This window comes from Bradysia coprophila, chromosome III (assembly GCF_014529535.1).
Source record: "Bradysia coprophila strain Holo2 chromosome III, BU_Bcop_v1, whole genome shotgun sequence".
Taxonomy (NCBI): Eukaryota; Metazoa; Arthropoda; class Insecta; order Diptera; family Sciaridae; genus Bradysia; species Bradysia coprophila.
This window is the reverse complement of record NC_050736.1, coordinates 3,869,492-3,892,013: the sequence shown is the minus strand read 5'-3', so window position 1 is coordinate 3,892,013 and position 22,522 is coordinate 3,869,492. Positions and strand designations below refer to the sequence as shown.

Here is a 22,522-nt window from a genome sequence, read left to right as displayed (position 1 = left end):
AAAAAAGTTTTTGGAAATTCGTCGAAAACTACTCGAGTTATCGTGGAATCAAGCGACCAGACAAAAATTCTCTTGAGAATGTCTCTAAGATCACCCGTCCGTTATAACCCATCTTCGAACTTAACCTGAGGAATTTAATTCCCCGTCAAATAAAAAAAAGTTTTTGGAAATCCGTCGAAAACTACTCGAGTTATCGTGGAATCAAGGGACGAGACAAAAATTCTTTTGGGAATATCTCTAAGAACACCCGACCGTAATAGCCCATCTTCGAACTTAACCTGAGGAATTTAATTCCCCGTCGATTAAAAAAAAGTTTTTGAAAATCCGTTGAAAATTAATCAAGTTATCGTGTTATCAACGAATCATCAAAGTGTGACAAACATTTTCTGTATTTAAGGTTTTTGGTCATACATTCATGCATTTTCAATCATAGTAGTGATCATTGTGTGACAAACATTTTAGGGTGTTTATCATCCGTAAGACCCATGACTTTCAGTCAAGGGAATAAATCAAACATAGACGAAAATTTGAAGTGAATTCTTCAGTCGATCGTACATTCAGTTTTTTTTATTATTTTTTATTCAGTTATAAAAACTCGCCTTTGGGCAGACCTACATGTCTATCCAATGAGAAAAGTCTGGATATCAAGTTGAGAAAATAATTTCAATTCAATTCAATTCAACTTTATTTATCACAGGACAAAAAGGAAAAACCTTGTACAAATATCCTTACGATTAAATTCACACTATAAAACTCTCTCTATCAACACAACGGAAAGAAAAAAAACAAATTAAAACGAGAAACATTAAAAACACAAAACTACTTCAATGCGGCAATAAATGAGAAAATAATAACATAAATGAACAAAAACTTACTCCAAGGTGCTACCACACACTACGTCCAAGAACATTTAACATACGATGAATCGGAACAAAATAGTCCAAAAACGGATTTTCCCAATCACAGAGCCGACAAGCAAGCTCAATCCGTACAAACCGATCGAGAACGACTTTAGTGAGGACGAAAAAGATTTAGACACGCGTCAGAAAACCTGGACAGGGAGTTAAGCATTTTCACACCGACAGGAATCGCATTATAGTCAGCGACGGTTCTAACAAAGAACGACCTGTTGTACTGGGCAGAAACATGTCTCGGAATAGCATACTGACGACTACGCACCGACCTTCCATCAGCCAGCCTATCGAAGAGAAACTTCGGTTCCCTAAACAGAACAAGGCCATGCATAAACGAGCAACGCCGACGCTTCAGATACGTCATAAGAATTTAGAGAAATTTATGAGGTATGGACCTTTGAAATATTTCGGATGTAATCTGAGTTCCAACCGGAATTTCCGGTAATAAGTTTTTTGTTTCTCAAATTCGTAACCTTAGTGTCACTTTCAATTTTCGTTATTGAATAATTTTTACGTTTAAATATTGCGTAGGAAAAATTATTTATTATTTCCGAAATCGGCCGAAAAAAGTGCCTTGATTCAATGAAACGATCCAATAATTTCGGATGCGTAACACCCAAAATTTAAAATAGAAAATTAATTTAGCGAAGATCGTTTGACTCTGTTCCTAAAGTTTAAATGGTGAGAGTAACATGATATATAACGCCGAAATTTGATCTACCAAAAAATATTCTGATAAATGTTATATTGTCGTACATATTTCTCTTTTTTTTATTGCTGTACCATTAAGATTTTTTTAGCCGTATCATCATTAATTATTCGATATTGCGAAAATAATATCTTCGCATAAACGTGATTTTCCGTAGGTGTTTATAACCTCAATATTTTTTTTTGTACTTCTTTTCATTTTTCGTTGTTGTTGTTGTTCATCTGAAGAATGTAGGCAAGTAAGTTGCAAGTGTACGGTATGTTGAGTAAGTTCATATATATACAATACACATTTTTACAGTATTATAATACATGTGAAGACATTTGAATAAAAAAATCAAATTTTGATCCGACATCAGTGTAGAAATTATCTGAAATTTGCGTATAATAAAATTTGTATTATTTGATGTTGTAGGTGGCTGCTAAAGGTCACACCGATAGACAACTATTATCCATCCACAATCTACAAACGATATGATGTTACATCTAAGTGGTTCTAAACAGTCAACATGTTAATATTTTTGACATTAGGCGAAATGGTGTGCCGTATAATTTATCATTAAAGTAGTGAATTGGCGAGCTGGCTCATTCTTTACAAACGAGTTTACATTATCTGAAGATATTATTACTTCCTCTTTACTAGTTTGGAGATGCTCTAGTTTCTTCTTTCAATATTGAATGAATCGACTGGTGACCAGGGCCGGAGTGACCATACTGGACTGGCATGGCCAAGTGGGGTTTTTCAATTTTTATGTGAAAGTTTCAATTTTCGTAGACTTCTGCAATTTTTTTGTATAAATCACCCGTAGGGTCTTTTATGCCAGTCCGACCCTGCTGGTGACATCTGAGAAATGGATTGTTTTTACGAAGTCATACAATGTAAATGTCTCGAGAAATGTCTGCTTCCTGGCAATTAAATAGTCTGGGACTGGAGACATTGTTTGGCTTGGAAAAACTGATTCAATTATTTCTTAGTTAATATGCAGTTGACTATTGTTTGTAAATGCATTAAGTCACATGCTGCGATGTTGTAGTAGGTCCTTTCACATGTTTCTTAATTACTTGGCAACATCATTGCAATCATGTTAACGAAATCATTTTTACTGAGCAACAGATGCTTTAACTTACAAGTAACAAAATAGAAATTGAAAATGGTGCTTCAGTTTTACGCTGATTTGATTAATCACATAATCAATTCGTATTAGTCGGTTAGGAATCATTAGTAGGTTAGTCTGTACAGATTAATTTATATAAAAAAATCTACTCGATTTTATATATGGGTGGTCAAATCTAGAAACAAATTTAATATTAACATATCGACTATTCTATCTCCGTTGGCTATGAATGTTAAATATCCACACTTCGTCGCACAGAAAAAAAGAGAATGAAATTATGAAAAAAAAATTCATTTCCATTCATTTCAAACAACAAACACACCTTTCGCACAAATTCCAGTAACCCAAAGCGTGGTCAAAACCATTTATGTCTTCTTTCAGTTCGCATCAATACCTTACAGTACATATGAACATGAGTAAAGAAACAGAATGTTGTTTGTGTATATTGTGTGTATATTTACTTTGGTTCAGTCATCGCATTTATATTACGAAGTCAAGGAGGTCAGTAACGGAAATCCAGTTTCTCAAAAGATGTGTCACTTCACTATCTGAACCATGATTGCGCATTTTATATCTCTACTTTTACCTACATTTGACTTGTTTGATTATTCACATCTTGTGTTGAGTGTTCTTTTTTTTCGCTTTAACTAAAGAACGATTTTTATGCGCCTATTAAATGATTGAATAGTCCCAGTGAGATAGTTTTCCACTTCATTCAACATCATTGTCAACTAATGTGCATAATTTTCCGAATGCATTTACTAATGCATATGTTATCACATCCATGTAAGGTAACGGTATCGATTTAGTAACTTTTAATTTATTCTCAGTTCACAATTCTCTTCGATAAGTTTAAAATTCGAAACAATTTTATATTCTAAGCATTTTCATTCTTGTTTCGAAATGACTTAGAGTTGACGATAAAGAGTTGTGTTTGAGTAACGATTTGCTTGAAATTGTGTTATCGAACTTAGTGGAATACAGCTGAAAATTAATATTCTATTCCAGCATCCGCAATTTAACGTGTGATAACCTTTGGTAATTTATTTGTAACCCCTCTATACTAATGTTCATGAAGCAAAAGAAGGTGCGTGGCTAAGATTAAAATAGACAGAGTAAAACGAGGATTAAGTAGCCCATTAATGATTGGATTAACAAAACGATTAATTTTTTTTTTCTTCAAATTTTAGTGGAGCAACACAGTAATTTTATTCCCAGTCTGTTGACTAAGACTTATCTAACTTAATAATATCGACGAATTCATATTTCACTTCTAACAAATTAAATTATGGCTGACTAATGTAGGTAACACATCTCTGTATGTAAAAGTTATTTAGAGAAAAAAACTGTGACCAAATCAAATGTGAATAAAATTTCATTATTGGTCGATTGAATATTATAATGATAACGGATCACTCGATAGACATCTTTTGATGTGTGTTTTTTTACTTACATAATTTAGGCAATATTATTGGTTACGTTTTATGCAAAATGTTTTAAATAGAGGTAAAAATAACATTTCAAAACAAAAAAAAATTAACTTTTTTTGTTGACGAAGAATTTTTTTTGTTTGACCACAATATTCTGAAATGGTCAATGACTCGCGTTTTTAGCGTTTAGAGACAGTGATTCGTACATTTTAATCGGAAGAATTTCATTTTGATGACCTTTGACGATTGGTTGCTTTCAAGAATTGTGTTGATCTCAAGTCGATAAGGTGATGTCCCATCGAAAAAAAGTAGCACACTTAAGTGATTTAAGTTCTACACATTCTCTTCGATGTAACGTGCGATAGCACTTGTTCAAATTATGAGGTTCAAGGCAATAAATCATGTTGTCGTGTGAGAGATTATCGATCAAAACGGTTTCAGTTTGTGTCGTCTGGCGAATAATAATTAATATTTAAGCGAACCGCACCTGTTTCATGTTGTCAGCAATTGAATCAAATATCATTATCATACGCCTGCGGAGTAAATGTCCGGATGATTCCATTTTAACTAAAATTTTGTTCTTTCTACACGAGTCAATGTCTTATTGACACTAAGTTATTGTGGATTTGATTATAAATTGTTATAAAACCACACAAGCGCGACATTTTTCACACTTTTTCGCGTATAAAACATTAGCGATTCTACATTTAATGCATAAAAAGTGTAACAAATTCACAAAGTACAAAAAACGCACAGTTTTCGGACTATTAATGTCGATTTGCTTTATTTGAATTAAGATGTGAAAACCATCCTACCTGCATCGGTTTTAGTATCTACCTACCAATTCGATGTACACAAAACAAACATTTTATCGAAAAACTACCAGTTGCGTTAATAGAGTGCTAGAAAATGTAACCCTTGGAATAATAGTTTTTTACGGTATGTCATCGATTATCAACGGGTACGACAGAATAAGCTTTAATTAAAATAGATGTTAAAAATACTGAAGTCATAGATTCGGTTTTAATGTGTCGCTAAAACTTCGATCGAAGTAATATATTCGATAAGTGATAATGGTGAAATGCTTGCAGTTGTTAAACGCTGCCATCGCATAAACCATTTGGGAAACATATATAATTTAATAACATTTAATCTATAATCATAAGTTTCGTAGAAACACGGTGTGTCTCCACATCTTAATTTAACTAAAATCCTAAACAAAGTTTTCTTTACATGCCGTAATCTTTAAATATCTGAATTTCATCGAGAGTCATATTCGGTAGCATTTGTTCTAATAGCACTGTACCGGTTAACATATTTTGTTGTTACGTAGACTTTTTGAATCACGCAGAGCGGCTACAATTTTTGTCTAAAAAATATATGCTTGTAATATCTTGACTGTAACTATTCCATATTAATTGCATACTCGTGTGCTTACTCATAAAAAGTAACTCATTTCTCTAATTTGGATTTAACTTGCAAAACAAATATTTGATTACGCAGATCTCGCTCTCGTTTCGGTCTTTATTCGTTTTCTAACCACTGCCAAACCACTTAAGGTAATATATAAATAGAACAACCTAACTTTAAAGAAAAAGTAAAAGATAATTCCAACAGAAATCTCATCATAATGTAATCATATACCAGTCCATAGAGTCATAATAAATAACGTGACACATTTATTTTTTGCTGGAATAAAGATGGTGAACAATACCTTTCGATAATTAAATTTCTGGCATTTTTTTTGCTCATATTCCAAACTGCACTTGTCTCAGCATAATAAAAATAATTTTATGTCTAATAAATACACGCAAAGCTAATATTTCCTGTCGGAAAAAATGCACTAGAATAGCACCTAAAGACATAATGATAAGCTATGCCTCTAATGAAGAAAAGGGAATATAACGTACACCGTTTATGCATGGAGGTTAGATGTTATATTTATGATAAATGACTATAATAGGTGTCTTCTTCCAACCAATTATTATTGGAAACAACAACATCCTTCATGTCAACGATTATAAAACTTAAGACTTAAAAAAATAATTCCATTTACCATCAGCTCAGCTGTTTTTAAAATCAGCACATTAAATCGTAACACTGGAACATGTTGTATTGGATTCAATGCATATACGAAGTTGATGAGTATAAAAATGGAATCGAAATACAGCGAAAAAAAATGGCTGTTTGTATTTAACAGCAGAAAGAGCAAAACTGAAAGAGTAGGTGAGTTAGGTATTTTAACCTCTTGTGTCTTGTTATTTTATGAAATGTGGGTCATTCAGATTGGAAGAAGAATTTTTATTTTCATTTTTTCATCATCGTTATTAAATGTACTTAGAGTAATTTATGAATTTTAAAGTGACCTATGTTTTAAGAAAGTAATTTTAAACAAAATTGAGCGATAATTGTGGATTCAATGTTGAAAATGTATAGCATTTAATATCAATCATATCGATCGTAAAGCATTAAATTCGAAGAGTTTTTTTTTCTTTATTTTTAAATTGTTCAAGTTTTCGTTTTTTGGCTTTTCTGCCGACTCTTTAATAAAAAAAAAACATAACGAAAATATGACGGTGGTTCTGTCGAAATTAATTTTACTCAATTCATCAATCAAGTCTTTTGAAATTGATCACGTGGCCACTCAATGTATGCAGTTAAATCAGTGAAACATTTGACCCTCCGAAACTTGTTCCATTAAAATTAACAGCTCATGCATGGCTCGATGCATGTACACTTCACGAATAAGGAAAGGTATTTAGTTAAACCAATGTTTAACTGCTTGTAAACATTATTTACTAAGAGAAGGCTTTTTCTTTTTCATTTCCTACAGTTATGTTATCCACTAAAAAAAAACAATTTACTTTTAGAATCGGCAATCGTACCGGGATTATACTCTAAACATCTGTTACTTTCTCTTGTTTTATAGTCATCCCAGTGTTTGATGCGAAATCTGTTACTTCATTCGCCTGAACATACGTTTTCCTATATAAAACACAATTCAGAGCTCATCGCTGATTTTAGTCATCGTTGTCGGTAACAGATGACTATCCATTGACTATCCATTTCTATTAGGCTTCGCAATATATTAAAACATTTTGTCCTCAAATAAAAGTTACAAACTCAATTGGCTTTACAATAAGTGTTAAAAACAGAACAAAAGCAGACATTTTTGAGATTTCTTCAAATTATTCTGTTTGTGCTCACTTCGTCCGTATCGCTTCGGGCTTCGTTTTGTATAATGTGGTAAAAGTGCTACAAAAACCGCGAACAATGACTTTGATGTCTACAGAAAATCAAAGCAATCAAGATCAATCTGACTTCTGACATAGGCCGTCCTTTGATTGCGCTAACAATGTTCACTGACGTCAATATATATAATAACTTATGGCTGTGTCAAACACAATAAAATACTTTCACTTTATCATTATAAATATGCAAGACAACGACTTGCGACATTCTTATTAGACATGAAGTGGATAATCGACTGCATGAATATGTGATTTTACCTATAAGTTTATGATACGTTATAGTCGAAAATATCTGGTTAAAAAACCAGTTGATCTTGATTGATTTTTTGTTTGTGAAAATGTACTACAAGTACAACAAAAATTCAATGAAAACTACAGTTCGCTTTAGGAGTGAATTACATCCAAAACATAAAACAACAATTAGCTGTGTTATAACGAAGAAAAAAAAAACATTTTCCGCAGAAATGTAAAAATTTCATATGTTTGCATCGCTTACATTCCCACGAACAGTATAAATATGCGTTTAAGAACATACCAAAACGATACCTGTAACCCTAAAAACACCTTTCGCCGTTACGAAATTTTTATAAAAACAATTTGACATTTCAAAACAGCACCGGCAAAATATATATTTTTCTTAAAAAATAACGAAACACAAAGACTATACAACAAAGAGCTATACATCGTCAAGCAGTTATATTTTAAAATATATTTAAATTAAGTAAAATAATCCAATAACAATGTACCTAAACCTAACAACGTGCCAATAAAAAAAGTTCCTAAACCTTGTGATATATTTAGCATCCATTCCGATTTAGAGTGATATTGGGTGTGAAGTTCAGTAAGTCTTTACCGCAGTAACAGTAAGTTATACGTTCGAGAAAGAAATAATACCAAGAAGCAGTTTGATGAAAATTGAAAAATGATTATGATTGGTCTCTACAATATGTCTTGCACATCTTGTATGTGTACACAAGCGCGTGGATGCCCAGTAGCATATGAATAGCTAATCAGTCCTGATTGCACAGTTCTGAATTTTGTAATCATTACCGAGTAGCCTTTTATACTGGCTCTCAATAAATTGACGATAACTCGAGGCGATATTGCGAGTGTTAAAGATTGATAAGTCAATTCGTGCTTGCATGTTTTTCTCTTTTATTTTTCCCATCACCAAAAAGAGAGAAGACGTAATTAACACAAAATCTAGCAAGCAATAAAATAAAAAATAAAGTTTATAAAAAAGCAGCTCACTCGTGTATAAATAAATTCTTGAATGGAATGGATGACCACATAGCGAAAAATAAAGAAACAATAAAGAATATGAACAAAAAAACACAAAGTACATTTTACATCAGCATAAACAGCAATAAATATTATAAGATACAGTTATAAGTATGTTACAAAATCAGTTGTGTGACCATGAAAATATTGGAATTGATCGGTTCATCCTTGATATGGTTGTTTTAATGTACTTTTTACGTTGCATTTACAGAATGTAGAAACAATATCTTACCTCTGGAAGAAAATTTTAGGATACACATCACTTGCGGAAGCTCATAGAGTAGAATAATTTTGTTGATTGTTAAGATGTTTCAATTTAAAAAAAAGGTAAATCACGCTTGAGCTGGTAGATTTGTGGATCTGTTGTTTTTAGAATGATTATCCAAACAACACAATTAATTAACATTTAACGATCATTTGTTACGGTTCTTAAATAAGTGAAAAATGTAATTTTTCTATCTTAAATAAATAATCAGGACCATGAGGTGGAAATTGTGATTTTAACGTTGGAGGAGTACGCCCTTCATTTCAAGCAAATATGGGTTCTAAATATATTGCACAGTAGGAAATAGTCTAACGAAATAGATATTTTGCTCAACAGTTAGTAAATGGGGTCGGTTTTCGCACTAGATCTGACATTTCCGATACGTGCGAAGCGAGTTCGTCAAAATATCGTGTATTTAAAATCCCCATTCACTAACCTGTTATCTACTGTAATGTCGTAATCACCATAAAAAACAAATTCTAAAAATTAAACTGAAACATCAACACTATGACACCGTCATATATTCATACTCCCTACATGAATGTGTCAATTTTTAGTGCATGAATAAGAAATTATCGAAGTTTTTGGTGTAAACTGCGTTCACTTGGAACGGAGTTCTAAAAGTGTCACCCAAATTGTGAAGATAGTATTGAGAGGATTGTTCAGCTATTCTCGACGAAGAAAACAAAAATAGACTATGATTCCGAGCTGGTACTATCTTATGCAACAAAACGTATTTATGCCAATCAATGCTAATACACTAAAACATTTTGTATCAACATCCCGGCGATACGTTAAATAGAAGATGTTGTAGATTTGAAACGATCATTAAAACACGGAAAGACCAAGAATATTAAAACAGTTGTAGCCTCTTTGCATTAAACTGTAAAATATTAGAATCAGAATTTTTATTAACGGAATCGACGACGAAGTTTATCGCATACAAATTGATCACCATTTGAAAATCGTGACTGTTGTGTAGCCATTTCAACCATCAGAAAAGAAATCAAATGTACGGTATGACCATCATAGTTATTATAAAGTAATGACAAACGAATTTTTTTGTTGTCTTCAAAAATTATTACGAAGATAGTGTGACTTAGTTTTGGATATTCGATTCGGTGGGTAAAGTGCATTGTTATTTTTCTGGTAGATTGGTCCCAGAAACTAGACCACAAAAATGCATGATTCCGTAACACATTTTTGGTTTTAAAATACTAATTGGTTAAACAACCAGACGCCAACTGCCTCGCAAAATTATAACGTTGATCCAATAACAGTCCAACAACAAATCAATATATATTTATTATGTCTGTAATTTATATAACACTCCGGTTTTTCATATTGTGGAACCGCATTTTTCTATTTACTACAATTTTAAAATAATCAAAAATAGTCGTAGCAACTTTAGTATAACCACTGTATTTTCTGTTAAATAAAATCTTATATCAACGCGTTTCGGTATACAATATATTCATATATATATATGGCCGCACATACATATATGTATGTAGTAATATAATGAATTAAGCAAAACATCCGCATTCAGTGTTTTAATGAAATTATAGACCGAGTGTGTGGTATGGCATCGTTGGATTGGTCATTTTATAATACGATTTTCCAAATTAGTCGAAGTGGTTTGGCACAAAATTTATTACATCGAACATTTCAATAAAGAAAAAATTTATGAGAGAGAAAAAAATTGATCGAAACAAGTTTTCTTTGACATGATAACATCGAGCTATTTTACAATGGTTTTGATGTTGCACACAAGAATGGTACAAATGTACAGTTCTGCTGAAACAACCTAATAAAAGTAGTTTGGTGGATGAGTTAGTTTTTCCGGCTGATGTGCTGATTGAAATCGTGCAACTGCATGGTGTTGGTAAAGAATGGAATGTTTATTGAAGAAGGAAGTCTGGGTTAAAGATAACCTGTTCTTTTCAGAGCAAATCTTTTTATTTTGAATAGTCCACATTTATTTTATTGCTGTTCATTGAATGAATTGTTTTAAAATAACTTAGAAAAAGAAATAATATTTGGAGACTGTCGTGGAAAATTAACAATGTTGCCATATTGGCTGGAACTCCTACCAAGCGTCTGAATTTATGATTAAACCCGAACGTTGATCACTTAAAAATACTGGCACTGCTAATAAATATTAGGAATGATTGGATATGACTGTCGATAAATTGGATTGTATTTCCAGTTTAAGGATCTCAAATATTTAAATTCGAAATCTATTTTGCTGAAAATGGGTGTGCAAATTAATAAGAAATCCCAAGTGTGTGCTTGATCAAGTGAAATTTGATTATTACCTCGGTAAATAAACAACCACTTACACTTAAGCGAATCACCAAAAATTTCATAAAAATCTTCAACATGTAGATTAATGTGAAATCAGCAATTTTTCGGTGCTAACAAGCGTGATTATCGTAAAATAAAACTATAATTTTGTCTGATTATTTACATATAGTATATAACGCATCTGTGTCTGACCATCCCATTATACACCGAGATTTGACGATTGATTGAGTCATTAAAGAAATATATTTGAAAAATACACAGTACAGTTTGTACAGTTTGCTTCAGATGTAGAGAAAAAAATGAGTCAAATCATAAAAAATGTAAGTAAACATACGATTTTGTTGTTGTTGCTTTAAAATAAATAGAAAGAGGTATAAGATGTGTCTTATGGATTTGAATGGCTGATGTGATTGCTGCTGTTCGTTTTTATTGCATATATTACGATAATTATAATTACCATAATATAAGTCATACAATGTTAGTCATATATATGGCAACATGTATTCGTATATGTGATGATAGTCTATGCGGATATTTATTTACAACGATATATGATATGAAATAATGTACCTGGCAAGAGAAAATGGAAATTCTCACACCTTATTTAAATTTGGAATTTCGTTTGTTTGGCTTTTAATAGCTAATTGAGTAACCTTCTTATGTGAAGAGAGTTTTCTGTGTTATTGTTGATGGAAATTTTGTGTTTCTTTTATCTTACTTTTGATATTCAATTCAACTGTATTGTCTAGTTGGTGCAGTGGTGCCATATATATGTTTGCAAATCATATGTGGAGAGGTATATATGATAAAGTCAACTATTTTGTGAAATAGTTCAAACGGTTCTTCGTGCGTTGCACTATGATTATCAAAATGTTTCTTAAGCAGACTTAAAAAAATAGAAATGAATGGCTTGTGGTGATTATGGTACAGAGAGCTTTAGATATTTTGTATTACTTCATAGCAGACCGTTGTGTTGGTTTCCAGATAATTGTGTTATAAACGTATCTTATCGCTTAAGCTACGATTTAACATGTTTTCTGAGCTTGAATTTTACATACGATCTGAGCAAATGTTTATTTTACAGTTTTCATGTCATTTCTATATTTTTTTACGATTTAAACGAGCTTTTGATTAAAGGAAAGTCAATCAAACCGATTCTAAAGAATTTGAGTGCAAACAAGTATGGACCTAGATAGCAAGGATTCGAACTATTTTTTATCACATTTGCAGAGTTTATTTTGTATAATATGTTCAATGGTTTGACTAGCCGGTACAAACGTGCGCATGCTTAAGCTTGATTACACAGAATAAACATCGTCAATGCAATAAAATCAGTTCAAATCTGCAGTGTTAAAGCAAAACACCGTATCGCGTTATTTGTGTGCTCTGGAGAGCTTTCGAGAGCTTTGAGCTTCTTGTGGATTCGATTGTAAGAGTGGAATATTTCGTGGAATACTAAAGAATCTTAAAGCTATCGAAAGCTCTTTAAAAGCAGATACAAATGCCATACACTGACAAAAAAGAAAAAAACTCACCTGCTGCAGGTAACTTTGTCTCCAGGTAATCTACAATAGCTGCCATACAAAAAATACAGCTGCGGCAGATAATGTAGATTACCTGAAGATAAAGATACCTGCTACATGTGAATTTTTCGAAACTTTTTTGTCAGTGTACGTTGTACTTAAACTCCTCAGAATCGATCTTTTTAATTTAATTTTTCTTTGCATTTTCCACTAACACTAACTAACATTTTCCACTAACATAATGACACAATAATAGTGTGTCGATCACTTGATCACTTCAAGAAAACAGATTTCAGGCATAATCTCAGTGTATTTCGTAATTAGAATTCCCTAATATTCTGAGGTGCTATATACCCGTTATTCTGTCGCTAGAATTCAAGAAATTCTTTAACTTCATATGCAAACCGTAAATTAAAACCCAACCAGTTAACTGTTAACACTTCACTATTAATAGAGATTTAATGGAAACATATTAATAGAAATCAAATGGGACATAATTACACACAGCACAGCAAACTGATCGAGACAGATAAAATACAATTTTAAAAATTGTGTGAAGCAATGATATGTCATTATTTCAAATGTATAATGTCAGTATGTGAAACGACATAATTGAATAATGAAATACCGATGAAATTAGTCATATCAATGGTTCTCTAACGGTTTGATCAATCTGAATGCCGTGATGGTCTCATCTGACACTAAAAAGCATCAAATTAATCATAAAACTGTGTTATGATGAGACAGTAACAGTATAACGATATGTGGCTGAATATTCATTTCAAATGTTTACTTATTCTTTCGCATACGCAAAATGTATCGATCAAACAACGTTCAACGTCAACATATATGTTAAAAATTACGAAAAGTTATATTTAGACACCCAATCCATCTTTTCAAATCATTCAATCAAAATCTTTGTGTCCACTGTTACACAATAATTTTGATATTTTAAATATAATTTTAAAGATATTGCAAGAATTTCGCTAATCTTTCGGTTCAACTTTATACAAGACCTATCCAAATTAGGTAGACCTGTGTGATCATACACGAAAATCATTCATAAAAAAAAGTTTTTTTTTTTGATGATCTAACACAATTGTCACATCATGAATGATCATATTGATAAATGATTATGAAAAGAAAATAATTTAAATCCAATAAAAAGTAGAAAAAAAAACTCTGTGTATAAAACTCGCAACAAAATGTAATAAAAATCATAAAAATTCAAAACCACACAATCACGCATTATCATCGGACACGCCGAGTCATAACTCTTATACCATTGAGCCATCGTCATCATCATCATCAGTAGAAGATCGTCCCAAAAAACGCATAACATTTCTTGTTTCGCGTGTAAATTAATACACAAACGAACTGATATATTACCACAAAACGATTTACACTTGCGTTTTGATTATTATTTTTTTCGATTATTTTTTTTGGGTTAAGTGAATCTGAATTCGAGTGATTACACCGATTATAAAATTGTTATGTAAACCTGTAACCATTCCAACTGCCAAAACGTTTATGAAGATAGAAAAATTGATATTACAAAGAGAATATGTAATACAGACGGTAGACATGTACTTAATGTACTGATACAAGTCGTATGTAATTGTGGATCAACGGAATAGAACTAAGTGTTAGACGACGACTGAAAAAAAGCAGAAAAAATGAATTGCAGAACTCGATCGAAATGAAATGGTATAAGATAAATCTTCAAACCGCAAATGATAAAATAACTTCTAATGTGTTTCAAGGCGCAACCACAAATTACACTTACACCTTATGTTGTATAATTTTCGATTTCTGTCTGCCGGGTGGTATAATGATCTGTTTGGGTGAATGCGCTCTGTTGGTTTTTATTTCAAAATTTTATTTTCAAGATTTTGTTTGTTATTTATCTTGTCGAGTTAATAATAAATCGATTTTTACCGAGAACATAACAGGAAAAGTTATGTGAAAAAGAGGTAAGATAATTCATTGAACCGAAATGGAAGTGTATGTACGAAGTGTACCTACCATAAAATATAAATTTGTTTTTTTTTTGAGTTGACGGGCACCGAACAGGAGAATATTTATTAATTTTGTTCTCGCAATCAAGTCAATTTCTTTCCAAGTAATTGAATATTTCTGTCCATTTCGAAGAAAAAGTTAATTTTGGTTATAAGTCAAAACGCAATTTAAATGTTGTTTATCATTATTTTTCCTTCGAATCTACGAATGTGATGGACCTGAAGGTTTCATTCCATTGAAAACTTTCAATTGACGCTATAGAGAAAACCGTATAAATTATAGAAAGAAATAAATGTTTTGCGAATTTATAGAAATGTGCAATCGTACATACACATTTAGTTAATTGAATGCAAGAGAAGGTATATGCACACATCGTGATAAAATTTCTGAATCGAAAACAACAACAACAAAATACAGAAACGAATCAAAATAAAATTGACCATACGTTCATGACCTTCATTTCCGTCAAATATCCAATGGGTCTCTCTGGTTGTTTCATAAAAACTATTCAATTCTAATAACGAACAAAAAACAAGATGATTTTTAGTGGGTCTACAAATCACGATTCGCTGGAGGAGGCGGCCGAATTAATGTGAACAGAAATAGCTACAACCAAAACGAATTGTGGTACATACGAGGTATGAAATCATTGTCTGTAAAGTGATTCTGAATAATAAAATCTTTTTTTTGTTTATTAAAACAAATTTGTAAAAATGCTTTCACTTTTTCGATTTTATTAACAACGTATCCGGCAATGAGTGCGTTATTTCCGAAATTCAAAACGTCCAGCGATCCGCAGTGCTAATGCGAAAGAAAAAAGTACAAAATGTATTGTCAACATGTAATTAGTGTTTTTATTAAAGCCAAAAATTGAATGGCAGCCAAATGGAAAATTGAAAGTCTTGAAGGGGCACGGATAAAAGAAGAAACAAAAAAAAAGTTAGCGAAAAAAGCGAAAAATATATTTTTGCTGGACATAATTTTAATGAGTTTCACACATGCTGAGCTTAACACTCCATCTCTCCTGACTATTTGATTTGCTTTATTTATAATTGGTTCAATGCCTGATCAGTAAGCGTTAAAACTGTTTGATGAGATCACCGTAATTAATTTGTTATTTTTTATTTAAATAGTTAAGGTCCAACACACCGTGTGTATACGATTGAACAATTTGTTGCATAAGCAAAGAAATAACCAGAAATCATTAAGTGAAAAGAAAATTCAAAATCAAATTAGAGTAAATGGTGTGTGCGAAATATAATATACAAAGTGACTAATCCTTAATGAATTGAAAATAGTGATACTGAAATTTTAATTAGAAGCTACAGAAGCGAAAAGTTACGTAAATTTATTTAAATAATTTCTCAATTAATTACAAAATAATCTATTTGGTTGGAAATTTATCAGTCCTGATTAATTCTAGTAAAATGAATGCATTTTAGCGGAAAATAGAAACATTGACATAGAAAGGTATTGATTTTACACTAACTATACCAGATCACTTAAATGAAACAAATTATTTTAAGAGTAATATCGCGAACCAATTCAAAAACGCTGAAAAACAAATCGAAAAATAATAGATACGCATTCTCTAGACTCTTGTCCGGGTAACCGAACTATTGTTTTTGATTTCCCAGAACTTTGTTGATTCAAGTCTTCGCGATACAACTGTTACTGGCTTCTTGAATAAAGACCTCACCATATGCTTAGATCAACTTACACACAAGGCGCGTTTCCATCCTTTGGCCCCTAGGTTATTTAACAACTTATCCGAATCCTAAATATCTAATTTAACATTCCTTTTTCGATGACGATTCGCTATTTAGTGTGCCTGCCAAAAGGTATAACTAAACTTTAGCTCATTAGCATCTCTATCTCTAATCATCTCATCGAAACGATGACAGAAACCATCTCTCTATCTTCATATCGGTGGAATGGTAACAGGTTTAAACATCAGTCATCAGTGATTCGATCATTCTAATTTCAACACTAAGCAGTTATTACAAAATTGCAATTGATTTATCATTTACTATAATAAATACTTCTGTGATTATTGCATTATTATACTGTATGATTTAACTCGGCCAATAGTTAACATGAATCAATTATTTCGCTGAAAGAGGTTTCTTGTGTTGTTGATGTCTTTTATCGTTTTTACCTCTATTTAAGACGATTTGTTATTAAAAAAAATTATTTGTTGCTTGAGAAATATGAATTACTAAAAGGAAGGACGTTTAGTTCTTCTGTTACATAATTTTCTAAAACAAAACTGAAGAAATGCCGCAAAGATATTCATGTGAAATATCGCCAAAAAATATTTTCCCTGTACGAAGTGAGATGTTCCTTATACGAAATGCGAGAGGAAGGATCATCTTCCCTTTACAAAATGTAACATAAAAAGTGTTTCATCTAATGTCCTGTCGATTTTTTTTGGCGATACCTCACAGCAATCCGCAGGAGCATTGGATATTTATTAAGGACGACCTTTTCATGCTTCCAATTTCATAATTTATACTATAATGTAATTAATCACCTGTTACTTGAGCTGAACAGTACTGATTCGATCCAACAAAAATGGCAACGATAAATATGGCCCAAAAATTTGCAACACGGTGCAATCGAGATTTCCTCCGGTGCGTGTGTATATCCCTCGGTTGAAGCATTTTACTGCTGATTTTATTTTGTTAAAGATGATGAAAATTTCGTTTAATTCGCGTATATCCTTTTTGTCACAGTCCACGCTTCTGTTTGATTTTTTTATTACTTATTTTCTGCGATAAAAACACTTTTGTACTAGAATCCTTGTCCTATTTTTTGAGTCTATGCGATGATTGTTATGTAATAAACACGTTCATATTACCGCTCGTCCTGTTTGATGGTCAGTTATAAAACACATCAAGATGCATATTCCATATTACTGTATGAGTGCGTAATGTTTTGGACTTTGTCCAAAATGAAAACTATCGAACTTTTTCTCACATTCACAATGTTGATTTAATGCATGATATTAATGCGTGTACTTAAAAATATTATCTCTTTAAAAACACACCAAATACGAAATAAACCGCTAACGAATATTTATTTCGTTTTAAGAAAACTTCACTTTGAATTTTTTTTTTACAAAAAATTTGTAGAAATTTAAATAATTTTCTTGTTTTTCAAGTTGGTAAAAAAAGAGGTGCGCTCTGCACACTGTGTTACTCAACACAGCATTCAGCAGGCGATATTTAAAATGTTCAGTGAGAAAAGAGCACACAAGAAATTAATAAAACCGTGTATCCATACAAACAATGTAAAGTAATGGTGAAGAAAGACAAGAAGAAATTTAACAATTTTTTTTTTCTTAAAAAAAAAATCTTTTTAAAATAAATCAACAACCGGAGGAACCGTATCGACCTTTTAACGTTTCTTTCTCAACTAAATAACAATCTGGATACCAATGTTCCATCAGCAGTTGAATTTCTTCACGAGGCGAAAATATCATAAAAGTAGAAATATGCGACCGATCAACGTTATAGCTGTCTTGACTCCCCACTTTTCCATCATCATTGCGCTCCTTTCATTTTATTTCTCGTGTTTCTTATATTTCTTTAAGGTAAATATCTGCTGCTTAAAGTCATTCATATAGTGTTGTTGGATGGTATGCTTGATATACTACGGAGTCATTGCGGACGCATGGTCAATGCAAAAATAACACAGCAACGGAGAATAACCAAATGAACTATAATACATGACTCGATGAACGCTGCTTGGCTCGGATTCGTATTTTTGGTTAGGTTTTGAATGAATTTCTGTCATGGATTGCGTCTGACGTACGACGACAGAAAGCCAACATTTTCAACTCGAAGCTCTGATTTATATTTGTTAAAATTACAATCGACTCTATTCGCAACATTCTATACTTTCCATGCCGACAAATCCATTCGACGAAATAAATCGCAGCGAACTAATGGATTGACTTCATCATCGGGTGCATATGGCCTGAAATTGATTTGATTTTTTAATTTTCTGAATTCTACTTTCTGTTCCTGATTGTAAGAAAATTACCGAACTTGAGCTCTTTCCGACATTTTTGAATTGGCACATAGTGGACCTGAAGTATAATATGCGTGAATTGCTTCAATTTGATCACCGGTGAATTGATAGGGACTGTCTGAATTAAAGTAGTAATAGATATCACCACCAGCAAAGTTATCTTATTGACAAGCAATGAGACAGCCAAATGTTGGCCCGACGAGTGGATTTCCAATTATTTCGTATGTTTCGAATATTCCACCGACATAATAATCCATATCTTGCGGGTCATCGTACGTATCTATCAATAGTTCAACGTTTTTGGGACCGAAAATTTGGTACATATCGTCGAAGGTGTTAATCTCTGGCTGTATTTTGCACTGTCTTCTAACATCAAGGAAAGATAGAAGACCTGAGTCTCGAGCTTGGTCTCGAGCTCGTTGAATGTCAATGGAAGTTTACTACTTCGGCTAACGATCCTCGCAACGCACCATCAAAATCCTCTTCTAAGAGTTCGATTTTGCCGATCGTATCAGATTGCAACACTCTTCGTTCATTGGCTAAAATGCAGTATACGGAAGCAGCTAGGATCGGCGATTTTTTGATTGAGAATGGTTGGTGGAGGTCCCCTGACACCATTTCAGGCAAAATTTGGGCGCGGAAAGCAATTTTAATTTTTTCATTTTCCTTGTACAAAAAATTATTTGCTTTGAGTCAAATAGATTTTCCTTATACAGAATGACAAAATTAAAATTGCTTTCCGCGCCCAAATTTTGCCTGAAATGGTGCCTCCACCAACCTCCACCAACCATTCCCAATCAAAAAATCGCCGATCCCAGCTGCTTCCGTATACTGCATTTCTGCCCCTTCAACAGTCTTGGATGTTCTTTAATTGTATTGGAAGGAATTGTATTGGTCAATGTTAATTCGACGTGTTTCTTCGAATAGAGTTTCATCGTCCCAACATGGGTTCAAAATCTTCAGTTCTCCATAAATTGTATTGTAATTTCGGGCGAATAATGCTGGTCAAATTGAAGCCATGGGAACCATAGTAAATCCTCTCATTGAAGGTTTATGATTTCCACTAGCATCTACAGGTAAAAAGTTGTTTGGTCACATTCGCAAGAGCCCGTCTTCGTAGAGTCTGATTGGGTCGAGCTCTGACTCATGATAACCGTAAATGACAGACAAGTCCAAGAATGAAGTAGCGTGATTCATGATTTGACTGGGTTGAATTTCGTCTGTGTATTCGGCTCTCTCTGATCTCACCAAATTAATGCAACAAATGTTTTCACTTCCGTATTTACTGAATCATTTCGTGCGATTTCGATTGGGGAACATGAAGGATGGGAAGCATCTCGATCCAACTTATATTTGCTATCGACGGTGCAGCATTGAATTTCTTTTTCTGGATTTTATCAGCTGTTTGATAATGTACATCATGGGTGATAAATAGAACAGTCATCAACGCAAAGACACCGCATGCCAATAGAGGTGGAGGTGCTACGGTCAAAGCGTTTTGAACTATAAACCGAGGGTTGGGTAAATCAGCTCCTGACACGGCTTTTTTGACAGTATTAATTCCGTCTTCAAAACCTATTCGGCCATATCGTGCAAATGGAGTGTCTGACGCTCCATATTCTGGATGGTTCAAGTTATTTCCCCTACCGTCAATTGGGCGATATTTAGGTGCTGGCGCCGACGCTGTTCTGCATGTCGCATCTTTCGGTTCATTTTCATTAAATCTTTTACTAAAGTTTTATAATCTTCGACACATATGTGGTACTCTTCAGCAAATATTTGTGCAGCAATTGTATGTAATCTGGCACTTTTACCGGTAACCGCAGAACATGTATCGTATGTGGGTGAAGCACCGAAAATATTATCATTATAGGTGTATCCAATTCGTTGCAGAAATGCATCACGAGAAACTTCAGATTAAACGGAAGATCTTATCTTGGTCATAATTGAGCGGAATTGGTCGCATCTAATGATAATTAGAGTTAGAAAAATTTCGATGCTGAAAATTAATCTAAAATCGGTTTATTTATTCACCTCATTGGAAGTATATTATGACCTTCACCACTATGGCTTTCGCGACTATTGCTTTCACTACTATGTGCTGCTACAGCAATCAATATGCTGCTGCAATAAATGAACACAATACTGCTCTAAACATTTTGCATAAAAAGCTTCAGCAAAAAGTTAGCTTTTATAGTGAGCCTTTAGCCGTTTACCTTTGCATAAGTTAATACTAACTTGAAATATTACATCTGAACAAACGGTATAGTAATTAATAATGCAGAGGCAATTTAATACTAATTCAACAGAATAAATTCTAACTAACACCTAAGCTAACAAAATTAGTATTAGCCTGAGTAATAAATGTATTGTTTCGGTGTTTGCGTCAATTGTGCGTTGTAATAATTTTTTGTTAAGCTCGCCACCGACTAACTATCTAGTAGAAAAATACCACTAAAACAGTGCTTAATCATAATCGGGACTCTGTGAGATTCCTAAAAATGTGTCAAAACAAATCAATCCTTTTTTGAAAGATTCCACCAGAAATTTTATCAAAGCATCATTCTTTAAAAAATTAGAAGACCTGAAATCCGCTTCCAAATTTCATTACACTTCTAACGTAACGTAATTTTCAAGGGGACATTGTTCGATAATATTGCAAACAAGGAGAAATCGGTTGCTGAAAGCTACTTTGACGTAAACTATGTAGTAAAAATTACACGTCAATCTCGACTTCAATTTCTGTAAAGTTCGATTTTTGGTAAAGTAAGGTAACTATTGACTCTTCCTCCCCTAGGAAAGTTTCTTTACCGCGCTCGTAAGTTAATAGTAGATTACATTGGATGCTGCGGAGGTAGTTCATTACATTAGGGATCAATTTTGTGATACGAGCCGAACTCACAAGTGTGGTTTTAAGCAATAAGCTTTGGAAACGGTTATTTTGACAAGTGTAGAGTTTGCATATCCGAGCCGAAGGCGAGGTATGCCACTACACGAGTCAAAAAAACCGTTTCCAAAGCGAGTTGCTTAAAACCACACGAGTGAGTTCGTGAGTTCACAAAATTGATTCCGAATGTAATGAACTACCAAGCAGCATCCAATGTATGCTGTTTTATTGCCTATCCACCCGGAATATTGTTGTTACGAGTAAATTTTTCCACCCAAGGACCTGACAATTCAAAACCAAAAGTGTTCCAGAAGACAACTAGCAGATTCTTGAATATCAAAGATTATTCTAAATTAATGTATAATTTCACAACATTTATGTCGCGCTATTTCATTCACTGCCAGACTAATAATAAACATAAAAAATACCGATAGCACAAAACCAACAAAACAAATCTATTGTGTTGCATTGAAATGTTTATAAACGAATCTAGTCTGCTCATGAAATCGGCTCACACTTCTTCATAACATTAATCCCGAAAGCATCACTGGCAACACTACTATTTTGATGACATGTTGACAAACTACTTCGACTGTTTTGTTTTTGTGAAGTGCTAGATTCATATTTTGCGTAATATTTGTCGATTTTGGTGGTGTTACAATAAATTTTGCTGTGAAGTAAAGTGAATACATGATAATAAAGACAAAAGTGCTGATTGTTTTTGAAAATAAGTGAAAAATGAAAAAATTAAAATTGTTTGGCCATAGGTGTTCGTCGAAACTGAATA

At 32.8% G+C, this 22,522-nt stretch overlaps 1 protein-coding gene across 1 annotated transcript in view; it reads right to left on the bottom strand.

Annotated features, from left to right (window-relative positions):
- The window catches only part of LOC119080070, a 76,780-nt gene that overhangs the window by 40,464 nt on the left and 13,794 nt on the right, over nucleotides 1-22,522 (bottom strand). The window contains exon 2 of the mRNA XM_037188290.1: nucleotides 17,347-17,368. Coding sequence (XP_037044185.1) covers nucleotides 17,347-17,368 — 22 coding nt within the window. The remainder of the gene's footprint in view (nucleotides 1-17,346; nucleotides 17,369-22,522) is intronic.